General features: G+C 46.0%; 2 protein-coding genes across 2 annotated transcripts; both read right to left on the bottom strand.

Moving 5' to 3' along the window:
- Nucleotides 1-3,407: 3,407 nt before the first annotated feature.
- LOC307137866 (uncharacterized protein) lies at nt 3,408-15,071 on the bottom strand. Its single transcript, XM_079835864.1, has 2 exons — nt 14,695-15,071; nt 3,408-3,935 (listed from the first exon to the last, which is right to left on the bottom strand). Exons 1-2 carry the CDS (start codon nt 14,915-14,917, stop codon nt 3,637-3,639), a joined length of 522 nt encoding a protein of 173 aa, XP_079691990.1. The 5' UTR covers nt 14,918-15,071; the 3' UTR covers nt 3,408-3,636.
- Nucleotides 15,072-15,271: 200 nt separating this feature from the next.
- On the bottom strand, nt 15,272-18,324 carry LOC307137983 (bone morphogenetic protein 6-like). Its single transcript, XM_079836042.1, has 5 exons — nt 18,019-18,324; nt 17,723-17,853; nt 17,469-17,540; nt 17,282-17,382; nt 15,272-15,859 (listed from the first exon to the last, which is right to left on the bottom strand). The coding sequence occupies exons 1-5, from the start codon at nt 18,129-18,131 to the stop codon at nt 15,716-15,718; spliced, it is 561 nt and encodes a 186-aa protein (XP_079692168.1). The 5' UTR covers nt 18,132-18,324; the 3' UTR covers nt 15,272-15,715.
- Nucleotides 18,325-23,520: the final 5,196 nt, after the last annotated feature.

Here is a 23,520-nt window from a genome sequence, read left to right as displayed (position 1 = left end):
GGTGGGTTGGGTGGGTTGGGTTGGGTGGGTTGGGTTGGGTTGGGTGGGTTGGGTTGGGTGGGTTGGGTTGGGTTGGGTGGGTTGGGTGGGTTGGGTTGGGTTGGGTTGGGTGGGTTGGGTGGGTTGGGTTGGGTTGGGTTGGGTTGGGTTGGGTTGGGTTGGGTGGGTTGGGTTGGGTTGGGTGGGTTGGGTTGGGTGGGTTGGGTTGGGTTGGGTGGGTTGGGTTGGGTGGGTTGGGTTGGGTGGGTTGGGTTGGGTTGGGTGGGTTGGGTTGGGTGGGTTGGGTTGGGTGGGTTGGGTTGGGTGGGTTGGGTTGGGTTGGGTTGGGTTGGGTGGGTTGGGTTGGGTGGGTTGGGTTGGGTTGGGTGGGTTGGGTTTGGTGGGTTGGGTTGGTTGGGTGGGTTGGACATTCAAGGAAAAATCCAATAAAAACTGTTAAACAGAAACTGTTCTGATGGTTCTCTTTGCTGGATTGGGCAATTTTGTGAAATGATTACAAGAATAAACATTTTAATCTATTGACAGCCCGAGTGTGTGTGTGTGTGCAGTACCAAACTTCTCCACTAGATGACACCCAGACTCTGTGTGTGTGTGTGTGTGTGTGTGTGTGTGTGTGTGTGTATGCAGTACCAAACTTCTCCACTAGATGACACCCAGACTCTCTGTGTGTGTGTGTGTGTGTGTGTGTGTGTGTGTGTGTGTGTGCAGTACCAAACTTCTCCACTAGATGACACCCAGACTCTGTGTGTGTATGTGTGTATGTGTGTGTGTGTGTGTGTGTGTGTGTGTGTGTGTGTGTGTGTGTGTGTGTGTGTGTGTCAGTGAGTGAATGAGTGAGTGTGTGTGTGTGTGTGTGTGTGTGTGTGTCAGTGAGTGAATGAGTGAGTGTGAGTGTGTGTGTGTGTGTGTGTGTGTGTGTGTGTGTGTGTGTGTGTGTGTGTGTGTGTGTGTGTGTGTGTGTGTGTGTGTGTGTGTGTGTGTGTGTGTGTGTGTGTGTGTGTGTGTGAGACTCCACCGGTGTCCATAAGGACTCTTCTATATCTATATGTTGTGAGTGATCTGAACCGTATATCAGACTCAGATATGATTACAGCTCTAAATGTGTAATCGTAAACATCACACATAAAAGAAAACACTTTAAAATAGAGGTTAAAACTATTTTTATGAACCATAAATTCAGAAATGTATTCTTTGTAATGCGTGATAAGTATTGATAAAGTTAAGGGGGGGGGGGGGGTTGTGTCGAATCCAATAGGGCCAATTTGACCCGGCCCATAACGGCTGACCCCAGAACAGGTTAATGCAGAATTATGAAGGCTATCGTTACGAGTGTCGCGTTTAACCCAGTCCCCAAGGATTTACCGTCAGCCAAGTACGTTTTTATCCGCCACGATGGCCCTCGTACCCCGCTGCAGCCCCCCTACGATGGGCCCTTCCGTGTCCTGGCCGGAGGGTCTAAGAACTGTGTTGTGGATATGGGGGCAGGCCTGAGCGGGTGGCTATAGACCGTCTCAAGCCTGCTCATGTGGACATTGGCGAACCGCTTCAGCTGGCCCAGCCCCCACGCAGAGGGCGACCTCCAGCAGCAGCCTCGGCCCCTGCCCTCTCCCCTGGCACGGTCCCTGCCCCGCCCCTTGCCCCTTGCCCCGCCCCTTGCCCCTTGCCCCGCCCCTTGCCCCTTTCCTGTTAAGCGCAGCCGGTATGGCCGCCTGGTCCGCCCCCCTATACGTTGACTCTTAGGGACTGTTATGCGCTGGACTGTTCTGTTTCGCACTAGTGAATAGGGTTCTTGTTCTATTTTGAGTACCCGTTCGGTATGGGCCTGTTATTATGGGTGAATTCTGAGGGGGCCTGTGTGGTGACCCACAAGTTAAACAGAGAGACATTCACCCAGAGACTGTACCTTTAAGGGAGCGGGGTTTTGAGTTAAAGACTTCAGGGTTAACATTGTGTGACTGTTGTTTACATTTCGCTGTACAGTAATGTAAGTTATTGAAGTGGATAGTAAAGCTGACTCGACGCATCTCTGTCTCCAGTGTCCTCACTTGTAACACTCCACACTATGATTATTTATCAGATATTACACATTATAAGGTTGTTTGTGTATTATAAAGCATTAAGAATAGCCGTATGATGCATTATAAACACAGGCTCAGTGAAAGTGTGACCCAGCAAACCTTCATGTGTGAGAGTGTTGCCTTTCCCCTGACCAGTAAACACCGGGTTATTTTAAGACTGAAAGGTAAAACCTAAAAGGTTCTTCAGTGGCATCAGCTCCTGTTGGAAGCATCTTTACTAAGAGATGAATTCTCGCGATCTTTCGTGTGTTTTAAAGGGTTAGTTCACCCAAAAATTTAAATTCTGTCATTAATGACTGACCCTGGTTGGACACCCGTCAGACCTCCGTTCATCTTCAGACACAAATGAAGATATTTTAGTGTAAATCTGATGCTCTGAAAGGCCTCCATTGGCTCAACTTTACACTCTCAAGACCCTTAAAAGACACTAAAGACTAAAGTTACAAAGTCCATCTCACTACAGCGGCTCTACAATAACTTTATGAAGACGAGAATAGTTTCTGTGCACAAAAAAACCCTAAATAACGACTTATATAGTGATGACGATTTCAAAACACGGCCTCATGAAGCTTCGAAGCGTTATGAATCAGTGAGTCGATTCAGCAGTTCAGAGCGTTATGAATCAGTGAGTCGATTCAGCGGTTCAGAGCGTTATGAATCAGTGAGTCGATTCAGCGGTTCAGAGCGTTATGAATCAGTGAGTCGATTCAGCGGTTCAGAGTGTTATGAATCAGTGAGTCGATTCAGCGTTTTGGAGCGCCAAATTTCAGCTTTTTGGCGGTTTGACACGCGATCCGAATCATGAACCAACTCACTGATTCATAACGCTCCGAACCGCTGAATCGACTCACTGATTCATAACGCTCCGAACCGCTGAATCGACTCACTGATTCATAACGCTTCGAAGCTTCATGATGCCGTGTTTTGAAATCGTCATCTCTATATAAGTGGTTATTTAGGGTTTTTTTGCGCACAGAAACTATTCTGGTCTTCATAAAGTTATTGTAGAGCCGCTGTAGTGAGATGGACTTTGTAACTTTAGTCTTTAGTGTCTTTTAAGGGTCTTGAGAGTGTAAAGTTGAGCCAATGGAGGCCTTTCAGAGCATCAGATTTACACTAAAATATCTTCATTTGTGTCTGAAGATGAACGGAGGTCTGACGGGTGTCCAACCACATGAGGCTCAGTCATTAATGACAGATTTTTCATTTTTGGGTGAATTAATAATGCCACTGAACACAAACGGATGCAGTTCTTAGTCTAATCCAGCAGAGGGCGATGATTGACAGGTCAGGTTTTCAGATTTAAGATGAAACCACAGTAGGCAGAGATTAGCTTCCAGAGTTTTATTAACAAAATAGCTGAATATATTTCACTAACACACACACACAGACACAGAGGCTGGTGAATGTTGTAATGTTAGTTTGAGAACTTTGAACTAGTGCTTGTGTCTTTTAAAATGCTTAATAAAATAGAAAGATATTAAAAAAACAGGTATATAAAAATAAAATGCTGCAAACACAGAGCCCTTCAGCTCAACCCAGTCCATCATCATCATCATCACTCGCTCCTCTTCCTCACGGTGACCAGGAAGGGCGGGCACTGTAGGCTGTTTCCCATGATGCCGTGCGGCGTGACGCAGAGCTGGTGCTGCCGGAGTCTCAGGAGCGGCGTGATGAGGAAGCGAAGCCCGCAGGCGTTGGGCAGGACGGAGGGGGCGTGGTGCGGCTCCACATGGCTCCCGCCGGTCAGGAGCCCGACTCCCGCAGGATCGGCCCCTCTCAGGGACAGCAGGACGAACACCTCATCCCACGGGCTGCATCCTGGGTCTACAGACCAGCAGAAGTCTCCCGCCTCGCCTGCACACACACACACACACACACATCAGTGCAGTGATTATTAAAGCTGCTGTCCGTCACTTTTTTTTTGTTGAAGATTTACAAAAATTATATATTGAGAATGTGCAACATGAATCCATTCTTCAAACCGTGTTTTTGTCTTACTCTGAATCATTATGGGACACTTATTAAGCGTGTTTATATCGGGACTATTTCAGGCCGGTCTGGTAGGAGTCCCTGCGTGAGAAGTAGTTCCGGCTGCAATGTTCTTCCGCAAGACGCGTGCTGTTCTGTTTATTAACCGCTTCTGCAGCTTTAATCTTCAAAAGGCCCTGATTTCATTAAATAAATGTGAGCGCTTCACGTCTCAGAGCCTGAAGGTGGCGCTGTTTTGTGTCTACAGGCTCACACACATTTATGCCAAACTAAAGCTGATCAATTATGACCAGGGTTAGACGAGTAATGGCGCTATGCAATCAGGATCTTTGTATCATTTTCTGAAGAAAATGTGAGTGGTGCTTGCAGTGGCAAAACTCGGCACTCGGTTGCTAGGGTGTTCTTGGTGGTTGCTGGGGCGTTCTGGGCAGTTGCTAGGGCGTACTGGGCAGTTGCTAGGGTGTTCTGGGCAGTTGCTAGGGTGTTCTAGGTGGTTGCTGGGGTGTTCTGGGCAGTTGCTAGGGTGTTCTGGGTGGTTGCTGGGGCGTTCTGGACAGTTGCTTGGGTGTTCTGGGCAGTTGCTAGGGTGTTCTGGGTGGTTGCTAGGGTGTTCTGGGCCGTTGCTTCGGTGTTCTGGGCAGTTGCTAGGGTGTTCTGGGCGGTTGCTAGGGTGTTCTGGGTGGTTGCTGGGGTATTCTGGGTGTTTGCTGGGGTGTTCTGGGCAGTTGCTGGGGTGTTCTGGGCAGTTGCTAGGGTGATCTGGGCGGTTGCTAGGGTGTTCTGGGTGGTTGCTGGGGTGTTCTGGGTGTTTGCTGGGGTGTTCTGGGCAGTTGCTAGGGTGTTCTGGGCAGTTGCTAGGGTGTTCTGGGTGGTTGCTAGGGTGTTCTGGGTGTTTGCTGGGGTGTTCTGGGCAGTTGCTGGGGTGTTCTGGGCAGTTGCTGGGGTGATCTGGGCGGTTGCTAGGGTGTTCTGGGTGGTTGCTGGGGTGTTCTGGGTGTTTGCTGGGGTGTTCTGGGCAGTTGCTGGGGTGTTCTGGGCAGTCGCTTGGGTGTTCTGGGCAGTTGCTAGGGTGTTCTGGGCAGCTGCTGGGGTGTTCTGGGTGGTTGCTTGGGTGTTCTGGGCAGTTGCTCAGGTGTTCTGGGCAGTTGCTGGGGTGTTCTGGGTGGTTGCTGGGGTGTTCTGGGCAGTTGCTGGGGTGTTCTGGGTGGTTGCTGGAGTGTTCTGGGCAGTTGCTGGGGTGTTCTGGGCAGTTGCTCAGGTGTTCTGGGTGGTTGCTGGGGTGTTCTGGGCAGTTGCTGGGGTGTTCTGGGCAGCTGCTGGGGTGTTCTGGGTGGTTGCTGGGGTGTTCTGGGTGATTGCTGGGGTGTTCTGGGTGGTTGCTGGAGTGTTCTGGGCAGTTGCTGGGGTGTTCTGGGCAGTTGCTCGGGTGTTCTGGGTGGTTGCTGGGGTGTTCTGGGCAGTTGCTGGGGTGTTCTGGGCAGTTGCTAGGGTGTTCTGGGTGGTTGCTGGGGTGTTCTGGGTGATTGCTGGGGTGTTCTGGGTGGTTGCTGGAGTGTTCTGGGCAGTTGCTGGGGTGTTCTGGGCAGTTGCTCAGGTGTTCTGGGTGGTTGCTGGGGTGTTCTGGGCAGTTGCTGGGGTGTTCTGGGCAGTTGCTGGGGTGTTCTGGGCAGTTGCTGGGGTGTTCTGGGCAGTTGCTGGGGTGTTCTGGGCAGTTGCTGGGGTGTTCTGGGCAGTTGCTGGGGTGTTCTGGGCAGTTGCTGGGGTGTTCTGGGCAGTTGCTCAGGTGTTCTGGGTGGTTGCTGGGGTGTTCTGGGCAGTTGCTGGGGTGTTCTGGGTGATTGCTGGGGTGTTCTGGGCAGTTGCTGGGGTGTTCTGGGCAGTTGCTGGGGTGTTCTGGGCAGTTGCTGGGGTGTTCTGGGCAGGTGCTGGGGTGTTCTGGGTGGTTGCTGGGGTGTTCTGGGTGGTTGCTGGGGTGTTCTGGGCAGTTGCTGGTGTTTTCTTGGCAGTTGCTGGGGTGTTCTTGGCAGTTGCTGGGGTGTTCTGGGCAGTTGCTGGGGTGTTCTGGGTGATTGCTGGGGTGTTCTGGGCAGTTGCTGGGGTGTTCTGGGTGATTGCTGGGGTGTTCTGGGCAGTTGCTGGGGTGTTCTGGGCAGTTGCTGGGGTGTTCTGGGTGATTTCTGGGGTGTTCTGGGCAGTTGCTGGGGTGTTCTGGGCAGTTGCTGGGGTGTTCTGGGTGATTTCTGGGGTGTTCTGGGCAGTTGCTGGGGTGTTCTGGGTGATTGCTGGGGTGTTCTGGGCAGTTGCTGGGGTGTTCTGGGTGATTGCTGGGGTGTTCTGGGTGATTGCTGGGGTGTTCTGGGTGGTTGCTGGGGTGTTCTGGGCAGTTGCTGGGGTGTTCTGGGTGATTGCTGGGGTGTTCTGGGTGGTTGCTGGGGTGTTCTGGGCAGTTGCTGGGGTGTTCTGGGTGATTGCTGGGGTGTTCTGGGTGGTTGCTGGGGTGTTCTGGGCAGTTGCTGGGGTGTTCTGGGTGATTGCTGGGGTGTTCTGGGCAGTTGCTGGGGTGTTCTGGGCAGTTGCTGGGGTGTTCTGGGCAGTTGCTGGGGTGTTCTGGGCAGTTGCTGGGGTGTTCTGGGCAGTTGCTGGGGTGTTCTGGGTGATTGCTGGGGTGTTCTGGGTGGTTGCTGGGGTGTTCTGGGCAGTTGCTGGGGTGTTCTGGGTGATTGCTGGGGTGTTCTGGGTGGTTGCTGGGGTGTTCTGGGCAGTTGCTGGGGTGTTCTGGGTGATTGCTGGGGTGTTCTGGGCAGTTGCTGGGGTGTTCTGGGCAGTTGCTGGGGTGTTCTGGGTGGTTGCTGGGGTGTTCTGGGCAGTTGCTGGGGTGTTCTGGGTGGTTGCTGGGGTGTTCTGGGCAGTTGCTGGGGTGTTCTGGGCAGTTGCTGGGGTGTTCTGGGTGGTTGCTGGGGTGTTCTGGGTGATTGCTGGGGTGTTCTGGGTGATTGCTGGGGTGTTCTGGGTGGTTGCTGGGGTGTTCTGGGCAGTTGCTGGGGTGTTCTGGGTGATTGCTGGGGTGTTCTGGGCAGTTGCTGGGGTGTTCTGGGTGATTGCTGGGGTGTTCTGGGTGGTTGATGGGGTGTTCTGGGCAGTTGCTGGGGTGTTCTGGGTGATTGCTGGGGTGTTCTGGGTGGTTGCTGGGGTGTTCTGGGTGGTTGCTGGGGTGTTCTGGGCAGTTGCTGGGGTGTTCTGGGTGATTGCTGGGGTGTTCTGGGCAGTTGCTGGGGTGTTCTGGGCAGTTGCTGGGGTGTTCTGGGTGGTTGCTGGGGTGTTCTGGGCAGTTGCTGGGGTGTTCTGGGTGATTGCTGGGGTGTTCTGGGCAGTTGCTGGGGTGTTCTGGGCAGTTGCTGGGGTGTTCTGGGTGATTGCTGGGGTGTTCTGGGCAGTTGCTGGGGTGTTCTGGGCGGTTGCTGGGGTGTTCTGGGCAGTTGCTGGGGTGTTCTGGGTGATTGCTGGGGTGTTCTGGGCAGTTGCTGGGGTGTTCTGGGCAGTTGCTGGGGTGTTCTGGGCAGTTGCTGGGGTGTTCTGGGCGGTTGCTGGGGTGTTCTGGGCAGTTGCTGGGGTGTTCTGGGTGATTGCTGGGGTGTTCTGGGCAGTTGCTGGGGTGTTCTGGGCAGTTGCTGGGGTGTTCTGGGTGATTGCTGGGGTGTTCTGGGCAGTTGCTGGGGTGTTCTGGGCAGGTGCTGGGGTGTTCTGGGCAGTTGCTGGGATGTTCTGGGGGGTTGCTGGGGTGTTCTGGGTGATTGCTGGGGTGTTCTGGGTGATTGCTGGGGTGTTCTGGGCGGTTGCTGGGGTGTTCTGGGCAGTTGCTGGGGTGTTCTGGGTGATTGCTGGGGTGTTCTGGGCAGTTGCTGGGGTGTTCTGGGTGATTGCTGGGGTGTTCTGGGTGGTTGCTGGGGTGTTCTGGGCAGTTGCTGGGGTGTTCTGGGCAGTTGCTGGGGTGTTCTGGGTGATTGCTGGGGTGTTCTGGGTGGTTGCTGGGGTGTTCTGGGTGGTTGCTGGGGTGTTCTGGGCAGTTGCTGGGGTGTTCTGGGTGATTGCTGGGGTGTTCTGGGCAGTTACTGGGGTGTTCTGGGCAGTTGCTGGGGTGTTCTGGGTGGTTGCTGGGGAGTTCTGGGCAGTTGCTGGGGTGTTCTGGGTGATTGCTGGGGTGTTCTGGGCAGTTGCTGGGGTGTTCTGGGTGGTTGCTGGGGTGTTCTGGGTGGTTGCTGGGGTGTTCTGGGTGGTTGCTGGGGTGTTCTGGGTGGTTGCTGGAGTGTTCTGGGCAGTTGCTGGGGTGTTCTGGGCAGTTGCTGGGGTGTTCTTGGCAGTTGCTGGGGTGTTCTGGGTGATTGCTGGGGTGTTCTGGGTGATTGCTGGGGTGTTCTGGGTGATTGCTGGGGTGTTCTGGGTGATTGCTGGGGTGTTCTGGGCAGTTGCTGGGGTGTTCTGGGTGATTGCTGGGGTGTTCTGGGTGGTTGCTGGGGTGTTCTGGGTGGTTGCTGGGGTGTTCTGGGCAGTTGCTAGGGTGTTGTGGGCAGTTTCTGGGGTGTTCTTGGCAGTTGCTGGGGTGTTCTGGGTGGTTGCTGGGGTGTTCTGGGTGATTGCTGGGGTGTTCTGGGTGATTGCTGGGGTGTTCTGGGTGGTTGCTGGGGTGTTCTGGGCGGTTGCTGGGGTGTTCTGGGTGGTTGCTGGGGTGTTCTGGGCAGTTGCTGGGGTGTTCTGGGCAGTTGCTGGGGTGTTCTGGGTGGTTGCTGGGGTGTTCTGGGTGGTTGCTGGGGTGTTCTGGGCAGTTGCTGGGGTGTTCTGGGTGGTTGCTGGGGTGTTCTGGGTGGTTGCTGGGGTGTTCTGGGCAGTTGCTGGGGTGTTCTGGGCAGTTGCTGGGGTGTTCTGGGCAGTTGCTGGGGTGTTCTGGGCAGTTGCTGGGGTGTTCTGGGTGGTTGCTGGGGTGTTCTGGGTGATTGCTGGGGTGTTCTGGGTGATTGCTGGGGTGTTCTGTGTGGTTGCTGGGGTGTTCTGGGCAGTTGCTGGGGTGTTCTGGGCAGTTGCTGGAGTGTTCTGGGCAGTTGCTGGGGTGTTCTGGGCAGTTGCTAGGGTGTTGTGGGCAGTTTCTGGGGTGTTCTTGGCAGTTGCTGGGGTGTTCTCGGTGGTTGCTGGGGTGTTCTGGGTGATTGCTGGGGTGTTCTGGGTGATTGCTGGGGTGTTCTGGGTGGTTGCTGGGGTGTTCTGGGCAGTTGCTGGGGTGTTCTGGGTGGTTGCTGGGGTGTTCTGTGCAGTTGCTGGGGTGTTCTGGGCAGTTGCTGGGGTGTTCTGGGTGGTTGCTGGGGTGTTCTGGGTGGTTGCTGGGGTGTTCTGGGCAGTTGCTGGGGTGTTCTGGGCAGTTGCTGGGGTGTTCTGGGCAGTTGCTGGGGTGTTCTGGGTGGTTGCTGGGGTGTTCTGGGTGGTTGCTGGGGTGTTCTGGGCAGTTGCTGGGGTGTTCTGGGCAGTTGCTGGGGTGTTCTGGGTGGTTGCTGGGGTGTTCTGGGTGGTTGCTGGGGTGTTCTGGGCAGTTTCTGGGGTGTTCTGGGTGGTTGCTGGGTGTTCTGGGTGATTGCTGGGGTGTTCTGGGTGGTTGCTGGAGTGTTCTGGGCAGTTGCTGGGGTGTTCTGGGTGGTTGCTGGGTGTTCTGGGTGATTGCTGGGGTGTTCTGGGTGGTTGCTGGAGTGTTCTGGGCAGTTGCTGGGTGTTCTGGGTGGTTGCTGGGGTGTTCTGGGCAGTTGCTAGAGTGTTATGGGTGGTTGCTAGGCGATTGCTAAGGTGCTCTGGGTGGTTGCTAGGCAGTTGCTAGTTGTCACAGATGGAGTTTTCAGAGTTCTTAGCATGATTTAACACTTAGCTAATCACTATTAGCATGTAGCTATTCACTGCTAGCATTTTGGAAGTCCAGTTTGCTAGCATGAGTCAAAAGAGCCAACCCCGTGTCTTTACGATGTTCTGATGCAGAGATATAGGTCTTGTTAAACGGTTGCTAGGGTACTCTGTTTGGTTGCTAGGGCTTGATGATGATCATTTTAAAGCGTCTTATATTTTGGGATGAAATAAACGTAAATCGCGAACTGTCTAATGTGGATATTACATTTGTTATGATTGTGTAATAGTGATAACCACGCTTATGAACTCATGCTGATCCGTCATGTTTACTGCGTGTGTTTATGATGTAATATGTTGTGTACGGTTGTAAGAATTCATATTTTATCTGTGAATCCCTAATAAAGCACATTTCAGAATAAGAGTCCCGCTGTTTATTAAATAAAGTCACACCGATGTACAGCCGGTTATTATTTGGAAACACAAACGTGTGTAATTTAAAGCTGTTGTAGCTTCTGTCTGGGAATATTATTTGACACATATTATGAAATGTATCGATTTTACTAGTAGTGTTACAGAAACCATAAACAAATCTCTTCACTCGAAATAAATAAAAGTGTTAAAGCTGCACTATGTAAGATTTTTGCAGTGAAATATCCAAACACCTCTAGGCCAGTGTTATATGTTTTGTTGAGTACTTACAATATCCCAAATGTTTCCTTACATACTGCAGCTTTAACTGACACAAAATAAAATACAGAAAAACGTTTCTTATTTTTATTTATTTTGATTGACCTGATGTACCAAACTAACACTGAAATACAAAATGATCAAATACAGACATTTAAAAAATAAGAAACAGAATCAGTCGGCAGATGCGCCGGCGCGATCGGCTCGCTTTTTCTTATCAGTGCCAAAGAGATTCAAATAACTCTGTCGTTTTTTATCATTCAGGCAAGTGTTCTACATCATTATAATCTGTTAAGTTTCTATTTTTTTGTGTACAGTCACAATAAAAACAAAATGTTTTGCTTTTTGCTAAATAAAGAAATCAAACATGATCTGCAGCCTCTCTGTCAAAGACATTCATTCAGATAGTCTTCAGAAAATGACCTCTAGCTCAGTGAATATTTGTCTCACAAACATGAGACATATGTCTAAAGAAACGCTGAAATGTCAGGTTTTAAACACTGTAACCCAAATCAAAAACAAATATTCTGTGTTTATGTAATCTGGTTTAAAAGTGATAGATGTCAGTCACCCGCGAGCCACTTCATTATCCGCTAATGCGGCCACGCCCACAGATCGCTCGCTCTTTCAGATTCAAATACTGACGATCCAGAGTCCACGCCCACATCAACTCATACACACACATCTAGTGAAGCGCTGTAACGTCACTTCAGCGTTTAGCAGTAATCCTGGATTTATTCTGCTCATGAAAAGCTGTTCATCTCTAAGAGCAACTGATTGTAAGGTCAGTTCATTCTGTTAGCATCTGTGAATATTAAACGCAAAAAGCAAAAAGACCGTTTAAACATTAATCCTGCGGCAACATTAAATGTCATACACGCAAGACTGTTTAGACAAGATTTATTTGCCTTGTTTTGGACAGATTATAATGTGTTTATTGTAAAAGAGCCTAGTGTCACATCAATAAAGCTTTTATTCGCAAATGTCTGCTCAGATGCTATAAATATAGTACCAGTCAAACATATTTTGCTTCATATTGATGTTTAAATATTATCGCCTTTTATCGCCTCGTATTTTTTTAATTTAATATCAAAGTTTGTCAGAAATAAATCTGGAGTTTTGTTTTGTAGAAAGAGAATTGCTTTCTTTAAAGTGAATTTCGTTTTGTATAAATTGTATCTTAATTTTTATTATTTATTATTGAATTTTTTAGCATGAGACTACTTTTAAAAACATTAAAAATAGTGCACATTTTTTTTGTTTTTTTTTAAAATGCTCTTCTTAGTAATTTAGTCTTGTTTCTAGTCTAAATATTTAAACATTCTTAAATCAAGATGCATTTACTAGATAAGTACAATTTCAACTAAATAAGAAGAGCATTTTTTTGCTCTCTCAGTCTGAAGCTCATTCATTATGCAGCTCATTATGCGGGTTATTATGTTCTTTTGTCATCTCAGGTGATACTCATCATTATTCATTAGCTATCACGCCTCCTCGCATAAGGGCTTTGAGAAGAAAAACAGTTAAAGCAGCTCTAGGTAGGTTTTGCTCTCGGGTCCCCCTACAGTTGAGAAACAGTATTGTCCTCTACTACTGTCGGAAACTCTGTCGTTCTACATCAGCGGATGCATCGCACGTGCACTTGTTGACATGACAACCATGATAGCCCTGAACACTGCAGGAGTTCACATGCGTGTTCTGCTTGCGTCGCGTGTGTGAAATGTCTTCATCACAGGTACAGTGGCATATGTTTCAGCATGTCATATGAATATCATTTTATGGGTTTTATTTTTTTCAAACGCCAAATGATCGCGATGCTCACGTTTACAAGCCAGCGTCATTATAGTAGCCTAGTCTATTGGTTCCCGTTTTACAGAATCTATATGATACTTCAGTTCAATGTTTGAGTGGTAGGAAATAACCATATATCGTCAATATTATAATATCAAGCTACCCTAGATGAATCTGCACATTTGAAAAATCGATTTGCATTATAGCTTGAGGAAAGACAAATAAACCAATATCACAGACATGTTAGGTATCCTAAAATATGATTTTGTACATCTTATGTATTTACTTGTAAGAATGAAGCCGCTCCTCCTTCAGCTCACGCCCGCGAGCAAACGCTGCCCAATGTTGATCCTCCTGCTGTCTTTAATCCCATCACTTTCTCCTTTCCTCTTCTTGCTTTCCTCCGACAAAACCTTTGCTTTCTTATTTTTCTGTGCTGCTTCGGCCATGACTATAACATTCGGCAAACAATTATAGTTTTTCTCGCACGTCCGAATTTAAGGAAGTGGTGGTGGAAGTGACGTATATGCCGTAAAGCGGTCAAATTTTGTAGTTCTTTTTTTTCTTGGGTTACTACCCGAAACCCGAAGTTTAAAAGTACGATTAAAAACGATAGACCCCGTCAGGCTATGGCAAACGTGTCATTCAACCTATTGTAAGTCGATGTATCATCACAAGAGTCTTGAAAATATATTATAAAGGTTGAAAAGTTACCTAGTGCTGCTTTAAATCAGTGTATTGTTTTATGTGAATGATTCTCACATCAGTTTGAAGCAAAAACTCTAGGCAAGTACACCCATTAGTCAAACGTCTTGTGGACACATCTCTATTGTGTGTTTTGAGGCCTTAATTCCAAAACAATTTTTTTGGAAAAAAACTTGCATAAACATTATTCTCTCAAAAATACAAGCATGTTCATACATGTTGCTCTCATATTCTGGTAGCCCAGTTTGTGCTGAACACATTTGCCATTAATGTGTTTATAAGCTGAAGAAAACACAAATGTCAGAGCAAATAAGAATATGATATAGCATCTCATTGATCCTACAATAACTCTATATGGCTAAATCTGTGTCCGTGTGTTTTATAAATAAATGCAGGAATAGTTCCTCGAGTGTGTGAATGCGCTGATAAAGAAGGAAAAGAGTTTCGTGTCATCATCCCCCGCGCTTCTGGCCTACGGCTGTTTGTCTTTGGACACTTAGCACACGATCATATGCTATAAATATAGTACCAGTCAAACATATTTTTCTTCATATTGATGTTTAAATATTATAGCCTAATGGTATTTTTTTTTATTTAATATCAAAGTTTGTCAGAAATAATTCTGGAGTTTTGTTTTGTAGAAAGTGATTTTTTGTTTTGTAGAAATTGTATCTTAATTTTAATTATTTATTATTAATTTTTTTTAGCATGAGACTACTTTTAAAAACATTAAAAAAATTGTTTTAAATGCTCTTAGTAATTTAGTCTTGTTTCTAGTCTAAATAATTAAACATTCTTAAATCAAGATGCATTTACTAGATAAGTACAATTTCAACTAAATAAGAAGAGCATTTTTTTGCTCTCTCAGTCTGAAGCTCATTCATTATGCAGCTCATTATGCAGATATTATTTTATTTTGTCCCCTCAGGTGATACTCATCATTATTCATTAGCTATCACGCCTCCTCGCATAAGGGCTTTGAGAAGAAAAACTCTCTTACAAATGTTAAATCAGTGTATTGTTTTATGTGAATGATTCTCACATCAGTTTGAAGAAAAAACTCTAGGCAAGTACACCCATTAGTCAAAAGTCTTGTGGACACATCTCTATTGTGTGTTTTGAGGCCTTAATTTAAAAAAAAAGAAATTGGAAAAAAACCTTGCATAAAAATTATTCTCTCAAAAATACAAGCATGTTCATACATGTTGCTCTCATATTCTTGTCGCCCAGTTTGTGCTGAACACAGTGTAATTACACTTTTGCCATTAATGTGTTTATAAGCAATGGAAAAAAACACAAATGTCAGAGCATGTCAAAAAAATAAGAATATGATATAGCATCTCACTGATCCTACAATAACTCTATATGGCTAAATCTGTGTCCGTGTGTTTTATATATAAGTGCAGGAATAGTTCCTCGAGTGTGTGAATGCGCTGATAAAGAAGGAAAAGGGGATGTCATCATCCCCCGCGCTTCTGGCCTACGGCTGTTTGTCTTTGGACACTTAGCACACGATGAACCTTGAAAACAAACACACACACACACACACACACACAGCGCTTACCGGGCTGCGAGTCCCTGAAGCGCACCGTGAGCTTCTGCGGCCGGTCCAGGATCTGCCCGTAGGTGAGCGCCGTGCAGCTCAACACACACTCGGAGGGCAGATCGGCGTCCTTGGACATTTCAGACACAACCTGATCCCTGTCCCAGCACTCGCAGCTGCTGTCCTGCACACACAGACTGAAGACGGACAGAAGAGCCGCCCAGCGCACACACACACCCGCCATGATCCGCGATCGGTCCGAGGGGCCGCGGTCTCTAATGCTCCGGGTCAGACGCCCGCGGGTCAGAGAGAGAGAGAGAGAGAGAGAGAGAGGGAGAGGGAGAGCTGATGGGCTCTTTTACTGAGTGCGCAACAGCATGTGACACACACACACACACACGCGCATTTTCAGAACGATCCTGCCAATAAACTCCCAAAATAATCAGGAATGCACTGCAAGTAACCTGCAGACTTCACCAGCCAATCAGCAGCGAGCATTAGAGAAGAGTGAGCGAGTTCAATCTGATAAACATTTGTTTTCTTACACACACACACACACACACACACTTTAGGTGAAATAAGGACATCACACCTTCATGCCATGAAAGCCTTGTTTAATAAACCCTTCCGCAGATACATGTGATATAGATCATGCGTGTAAAGTGTGTGTTAACAGCCGGTTTTAATATTTTCCAGCACAACATGGAAACATATACAAACAAAGGAAAGAACAAAAAGTTATGAAACATTCAACAAAAAAAACACGCAGATGTTCATTCCATTCTTATCTAGGAGAGCGGGCCGTTTCCCAGCATGCCTCGGCAGGTTCAGAGGAGGAACTGCAGGTTTTGGCAGAGCTGCTCCAGCAGGCTTCCCACGCTCATAAACCCCACCCGGCCTTGAGCTGATCTCCAGCAGGTGGAGCGCTTCTGTGCTTCGAGAACTCGACACGCTCCACAGCATCTCCACATCAACCCTCGAGTCTCTCAACAGCAGCAAAGGGAAAAATAAAGCCATGAACTACAAACTGTGAGGGTCTGGGTTAGGGAAGGGCCGGGGTCGTGACCTCTGGCTCCGGCGGGTCGCAGCCGCACTCACGGGTCAGGCTGACCGAGGACAGGACCAGAGCGCTCCACTCATCCACATAGAGGAACGGCAGAACCGCATGAGCTGTGGGCCGACAGCACTGAGGAGACACTGAGAGTCAGAGTCACACACACACACACTCACACACACACACACACACACACACACACAGGACCAGAGCGCTCCACTCATCCACATAGAGGAACGGCAGAACCGCATGAGCTGTGGGCCGACAGCACTGAGGAGACACTGAGAGTCAGAGTCACACACACACACACACTCACACACACACACACACACACACACACACACACACACAGGACCAGAGCGCTCCACTCATCCACATAGAGGAACGGCAGAACCGCATGAGCTGTGGGCCGACAGCACTGAGGAGACACTGAGAGTCAGAGTCACACACACACACACACACACACACACACACACACACACACACACACACACACACACACACTCACACACACACCAGTGTTTCCCACACATAGACTCATTTGTGGAGGTGTGCCACAGAATGAACACCGGCCGCCTCATATATTGCGAGTCGTTATTCATTCTCTTTCTAAATCTCACGCCAAACTGTCACACCTGCTTTTGATATGAAAGTCTAAGCTTTTAAAAGTCAATATGAAATTCAAACAATAAATAGCGTTTTGGTGCTAATGTGGCACAACAGTTAAAGCCAGAGTTGCGTCATGTGCTCATCTCGGTCGAGGTCACGAGCTTCTGAACAACCCAGAGCTGGGTCAACACACTTAAGCGGAGAGTTTGACTATACAGGTGTTTGCAGAAACAAAAATATGACCTCAACCATATTTACAGGATCATTTTATTATGGAGAGTGATGGAGATCAACATTGTTTAGCCATCATTTATTACTCACTGCTCACACACACTCACTGGTGGTCAAATGTGACCACACACCTTAACTATATTTCAATTAAATAAATGTTCTAAATTTTAGTTTAATAATAATTATTGAATATTTTGATTTTTATTATTTATATTACAATTAGTGTAGTAATCAAGGTTAAAACAATGCAAAAGGCAGATTATTGTTGATTTGTAAAGCCATGGTTTATCCACTCCAGGAGTCTGAGCGGCTCTTTAATCAATAAACATGTGTCTAGTATTGCAGATCATAACTTCTTACTTACTTTTAGGTTTTGCATTGATCAAACACTCGATTTCTTTAAATGTGACATTTTAAAAAGTTAATAACGTATATCATAATATTTTTAATGATACTTATATAAGAAAACACAAGTGAATATTAATGAATGCAAGTAAATATAATAGTTTAAAATAGTGCTAAAAAGACAAACTTATTTTTCCTTATGTGTACAGTAGGATATTTACATATGATTGATACTAAATCGAAATCGATATTTCAGCCAGTCAATCCCCCCAACCATCCCATTCCCCACCCGCCCACCACCACAAATTGGTTTCTAATCTGTGGGAACACTGCACACACACACACACACACACACACACACACACTCACCTGCGCAGACGCGCTCTCAGCGCAGAGACTCGGGCCGCAGGATCCGCACTGGATGAAGGTGATGCTCTCGGGATACACCACCCAGCGCTCCCAGCCCAGATCTGGCGGAGGAAGAGAAGACGAGCATGAGTGGAGGAATCTCCATCTGTCCCGTCTGCAGAGGTCAGAGGTCAGCGACCCGACTCACCTTCCATGAACACCTGAGAGGAGTGTCTGCAGCAGGTGGAGTTGGCGGAGTCCTCCGGGAGTGAGGAGTTACCTGTGGAACAGAGGAGACGTGAGTGTGATGGAGCTGGAGCTGGAGCTGGAGCCTGAGAGTGAGTCTGAGAGTGAGTCTGAGAGCTGGAGCTGGAGCTGGAGCTGGAGCTGGAGCTGGAGCTGGAGCTGGAGCTGGAGCCTGAGAGTGAGTCTGAGAGCTGGAGCCGGAGCTGGTGCTCTTACCTGCTGAGGACGGGACGGTTCTTTTGAAGGCGGCGCGCAGGAGATTCATCCGGGACACCGACACCCGAGGCTCCTGCTGAAGGCTGAGCGACTCCAGGAGGATTTTCCTGATCTCCAGCTCTCCTCTGCATCTGCAACACACACACACAGACACACACACACACACACACAGTGAATGTTGTCCATCATACCGTAAGAAGACATCGCCCTCATTGATGTTTACAGAACATCCGAACACAACAGCAGGGTCAGCGAGTGACCTCTGACACCGCACAGCTCTGAGATCCACCTCTCACCTCTTGGCTCTGACGGCCGGCTCTGACACCGCCTCAGGGGGAGGATGGAGGATGAAGGTGTAGGCGAGCGGAAGGCCGAGCAGCAGGATGGAGACGCACAGCACCGGACGCATGTCTGCGGACTGGAGCGGGTCTGGCCGCTCTCTGGAGGAATGCTGGATGTTGTGTTCCCTCTCCTGGGAAAGCTGGGGTTTATCTACTTCGGCCCAGCTTGGCCTTGGAATACTTTACACTGTTTTCATGTTGAGCAAACGGGCCGCGGTGGAAAAGGAGGTGGAGAATGAAGACAAACACCCGTGCTCATATGGTTACACACTAGCGGAGGCGATAAGCTCAGCGCTGCGGAGGAAGACAGATAAACGCTAATAAAGAAGACGTTCATTCACCAGCACACGAGAGCGATGAAGTGTGTGTGTGTGTGTGTGTGTGTGTGTGTGTGTGTCCAGGGTTAGAGCGAGAGCACAGTCTCAGGAGGAACACAGGTAAAGAATCAGCCGAATCAGGCCCTCCAGTGACAGATCAATCCCATCAGAAGAACAAGAGTCTCTGTCTGCATTCATATTATATCCCCGTCCCTTTAAAGGGTTAGTTCACCCAAAAATGTAAATTGTGTCATTAATGACTGAGCCTCATGTGGTTGGACACCCGTCAGACCTCCGTTCATCTTCAGACACAAATGAAGATATTTTAGTGTAAATCTGATGCTCTGAAAGGCCTCCATTGGCTCAACTTTACACTCTCAAGACCCTTAAAAGACACTAAAGACTAAACCTTGACTCACTAGGGCCCAGGTCAGGAAGCAGACAAACTGGCTAAACCGACCGTCTGCTAGCTGTCTCACGTTACTGGAGTCAGATAAATCCCAGCACATAGAGACTCTTTCACCTAGATATTATCACATAGAGACTCTTACACCTAGATATTATCATATAGAGACTCTTTCATCTAGATATTATCATATAGAGACTCTTACACCTAGATATTATCACATAGAGACTCTTTCACCTAGATATTATCATATAGAGACTCTTACACCTAGATATTATCATATAGAGACTCTTACACCTAGATATTATCATATAGAGACTCTTACACCTAGATATTATCACATAGAGACTCTTACACCTAGATATTATCACATAGAGACTCTTTCACCTAGATATTATCACATAGAGACTCTTACACCTAGATATTATCATATAGAGACTCTTACACCTAGATATTATCACATAGAGACTCTTACACCTAGATATTATCATATAGAGACTCTTACACCTAGATATTATCACATAGAGACTCTTACACCTAGATATTATCACATAGAGACTCTTACACCTAGATATTATCACATAGAGACTCTTACACCTAGATATTATCACATAGAGACTCTTTCACCTAGATATTATCACATAGAGACTCTTACACCTAGATATTATCACATAGAGACTCTTACACCTAGATATTATCACATAGAGACTCTTACACCTAGATATTATCACATAGAGACTCTTACACCTAGATATTATCACATAGAGACTCTTACACCTAGATATATCACATAGAGACTCTTACACCTAGATATTATCACATAGAGACTCTTACACCTAGATATTATCACATAGAGACTCTTACACCTAGATATTATCACATAGAGACTCTTACACCTAGATATTATCACATAGAGACTCTTACACCTAGATATTATCACATAGAGACTCTTTCACCTAGATATTATCATATAGAGACTCTTACACCTAGATATTATCACATAGAGACTCTTACACCTAGATATTATCACATAGAGACTCTTTCACCTAGATATTATCACATAGAGACTCTTTCACCTAGATATTATCACATAGAGACTCTTACACCTAGATATTATCACATAGAGACTCTTACACCTAGATATTATCATATAGAGACTCTTACACCTAGATATTATCACATAGAGACTCTTACACCTAGATATTATCACATAGAGACTCTTTCACCTAGATATTATCACATAGAGACTCTTTCACCTAGATATTATCACATAGAGACTCTTTCACCTAGATATTATCACATAGAGACTCTTACACCTAGATATTATCACATAGAGACTCTTACACCTAGATATTATCACATAGAGACTCTTTCACCTAGATATTATCACATAGAGACTCTTTCACCTAGATATTATCACATAGAGACTCTTTCACCTAGATATTATCACATAGAGACTCTTTCACCTAGATATTATCATATAGAGACTCTTTCACCTAGATATTATCACATAGAGACTCTTTCACCTAGATATTATCACATAGAGACTCTTTCACCTAGATATTATCACATAGAGACTCTTTCACCTAGATATTATCACATAGAGACTCTTTCACCTAGATATTATCACATAGAGACTCTTTCACCTAGATATTATCATATAGAGACTCTTTCACCTAGATATTATCATATAGAGACTCTTTCACCTAGATATTATCATATAGAGACTCTTTCACCTAGATATTATCATATAGAGACTCTTTCACCTAGATATTATCATATAGAGACTGTGTCTGTTCCCCGAATTAGTAAATACAAAAAAACATCAAAACCATTCAACAGTAAAAATGTAATTGATGTCCAACAAATAAACAACAGATATAATACAGATGAACAATTGATAAAGCTTGGGTTGCTGAATATTAGATCCCTTTCCCCAAAAGCGCTTATTGTTAATGATATTATTACAGATAATAATCTAGATGTGCTGTGTTTGACAGAAACCTGGCTAAAACCTGACGACTACATTACCTTAAATGAGTCCACCCCCCAAGATTATTGTTATAAACATGAGCCGCGTCTGAAAGGTAAAGGGGGAGGGGTTGCTGTAATTTATAATAATATCTTCAGTATTACTCAGAAGTCTAGTTTCAAATATAATTCCTTCGAAGTTTTGGTGCTTTATGTAACGCTATGTAGTGTACATGATAAAACCCGTTCAACATTTGTGTTAGCTACTGTATACAGGCCACCAGGGCATAATACAGACTTTATCAAAGAATTTGCTGATTTTCTATCAGAGTTAGTTCTGGCCGTAGATAAAGTACTAATTGTTGGTGATTTTAATATCCATGTTGACAACGGAAAAGACGTATTGGGATTAGCATTTAAAGACACACTAAACTCTATTGGAGTTAGGCAACACGTGTCAGGAGCCGCTCATCGCCATAATCATACTTTAGACCTAATATTGTCACATGGAATAAATGTTGATACCGTTGAAATTCTGCAGCAGAGCGATGACATCTCAGATCATTACTTAGTATCATGTATACTTCATTTAGCTAAGGTTGCAAAGCCGCCCCCTCGCTTTAAAAATGGCAGGACAATCACTGCCGCTACTAAAGATTGCTTTTTAAATAATCTTCCTCATCAGTATCATCTCCTCAGCATCCCAGATAGTATAGAAGAACTCGATGCTGCAACAGAAACTATTGACTCTCTCTTTTGCAGTACTTTAGACACAGTTGCTCCTCTGCGCTTAAAGAAGATTAAAGAAAATAGTCCAACGCCGTGGTACAATGAGAACACACACACACACACACACACACACACACTCACACACTCACACACTCACACACTCACACACACACACACACACACGGGCCCTTAAAATAGCAGCCAGAAAAATGGAGCGCAGCTGGAAGAAAACAAAATTAGAGGTATTTCGTAATTTGTGGAAAGAGCACATGATCGCATACAGAAAGGCCGTAAAAACTGCTAGATCTGCTTATTTCTCAACTCTCTTGGAAGAAAACAAACACAACCCAAGGTATTTATTCGATACAGTGGCTATATTAACCAAAAATAAAGCTTCAACTTCTGATGATTGTAAACAGCACAGCAGTAATGACTTTATGAACTTCTTCACATGTAAGATTGATAATATTAGGAAAAATGTTTTACCATGCAGCGTCTACTACAGTATCACATCAGACAGAGCATTGTAGTGTCACTGAGGAAAAATTACACTCATTCACTGCTATAGGAGAACACACACACACTCATTCACTGCTATAGGAGAAGAAGAATTGGCTAAACTCGTTAAATCATCAAAATCGACAACATGTATGCTCGACCCTATACCAACTAGGCTATTAAAAGAGATGCTACCAGAGGTCATAGATCCTCTTCTTAATATCATTAATTCATCTTTGTCATTAGGATATGTACCGAAAACTTTTAAGTTGGCAATTATTAAACCACTTATTAAAAAACCGCAACTTGATCCTACAGATTTAGTCAATTATAGACCAATCTCAAATCTACCCTTTCTGTCAAAAATACTTGAAAAGGCAGTGTCTTCACAATTATGTTCCTTTTTAGAAAGAAATGGTATCTGTGAGGATTTCCAGTCAGGATTTAGACCGTATCATAGCACTGAGACTGCTCTCGTCAGAGTTACAAATGATTTGCTCTTATCATCCGATCGTGGCTGTATCTCTCTATTAGTGTTACTCGATCTTAGCGCTGCATTTGATACTATCGACCATAACATTCTTTTGAATAGACTCGAAAATTATGTAGGTATTAGTGGAATTGCTTTATCATGGTTTAAATCATACCTATGCGACCGTTATCAGTTTGTAGCAGTAAATGAAGAGATGTCACACCGATCGCAAGTTCAGTATGGAGTACCACAAGGCTCAGTGCTAGGACCGCTACTCTTCACCCTGTACATGCTACCACTGGGAGATATCATTAGGAAGCATGGCGTTAGTTTTCATTGTTATGCTGACGATACTCAGCTCTATATTTCTTCACGCCCTGAAGAAACTTACCAATTCACAAGATTAACGGAATGCATAGCTGATATAAAACATTGGATGACTGGTCATTTCCTGCAACTCAATTCAGAAAAAAATGAATTTTTAATTATTGGACAAAAAAGCTCCACAAGTAGTAGCCTAGAATACTGTCTAACACTTGATGGCTGTTCTGTCAAGTCCTCGTCGTCAGTGAGGAACCTGGGTGTGCTCTTTGATACCAATCTCTCGTTTGAAAGCCACGTTTCTAGCATCTGTAAAACTGCTTTCTACCATCTTAAAAATATATCTAAATTACGGCACATGCTCTCAATGCAAAATGCTGAACAGTTAGTTAATGCGTTCATGACCTCAAGGTTAGATTATTGTAATGCTCTACTGGGTGGTTGCCCTGCTCGCTTAATAAATAAACTCCAGCTGGTCCAAAACGCAGCAGCTCGAGTTCTTACTAGAACCAGGAAGTGTGACCATATTAGCCCAGTTCTGTCAACACTGCACTGGCTGCCTATTAAACATCGCATACATTTTAAAATCTTACTTATTACTTACAAAGCACTAAATGGTTTATCTCCAGTACTTGAGCGAGCTCTTAACATATTATCCTCCATCAGGTCTACTGCGGTCTCTAAACTCTGGCCAGTTGATAATACCGAGAATATCCAAATCAACTGCAGGCGCTCGATCGTTT

Source organism: Gobio gobio (assembly GCF_949357685.1).
Source record: "Gobio gobio genome assembly, chromosome: 14".
Lineage (NCBI taxonomy): Eukaryota > Metazoa > Chordata > Actinopteri > Cypriniformes > Gobionidae > Gobio > Gobio gobio.
This window is presented reverse-complemented; position numbering and strand designations above follow the sequence as displayed.

Bases quoted from the DNA above. Each gene is read 5' to 3' on its own strand.
- LOC307137866 (XM_079835864.1), bottom strand. From the start codon at position 14,917: ATGGCGGGTGTGTGTGTGCGCTGGGCGGCTCTTCTGTCCGTCTTCAGT. The intron at 3,936-14,694 runs GTAAGCGCTGTG...GTGTGTGTGCAG, and splicing joins CTTCAGGGACTCGCAGCCCG to GCGAGGCGGGAGACTTCTGC.
- LOC307137983 (XM_079836042.1), bottom strand. From the start codon at position 18,131: ATGCGTCCGGTGCTGTGCGTCTCCATCCTGCTGCTCGGCCTTCCGCTC. The intron at 17,541-17,722 runs GTAAGAGCACCA...TCTGTTCCACAG, and splicing joins AACCGTCCCGTCCTCAGCAG to GTAACTCCTCACTCCCGGAG. The intron at 17,383-17,468 runs GTGAGTCGGGTC...TTCCTCCGCCAG, and splicing joins CTCTCAGGTGTTCATGGAAG to ATCTGGGCTGGGAGCGCTGG.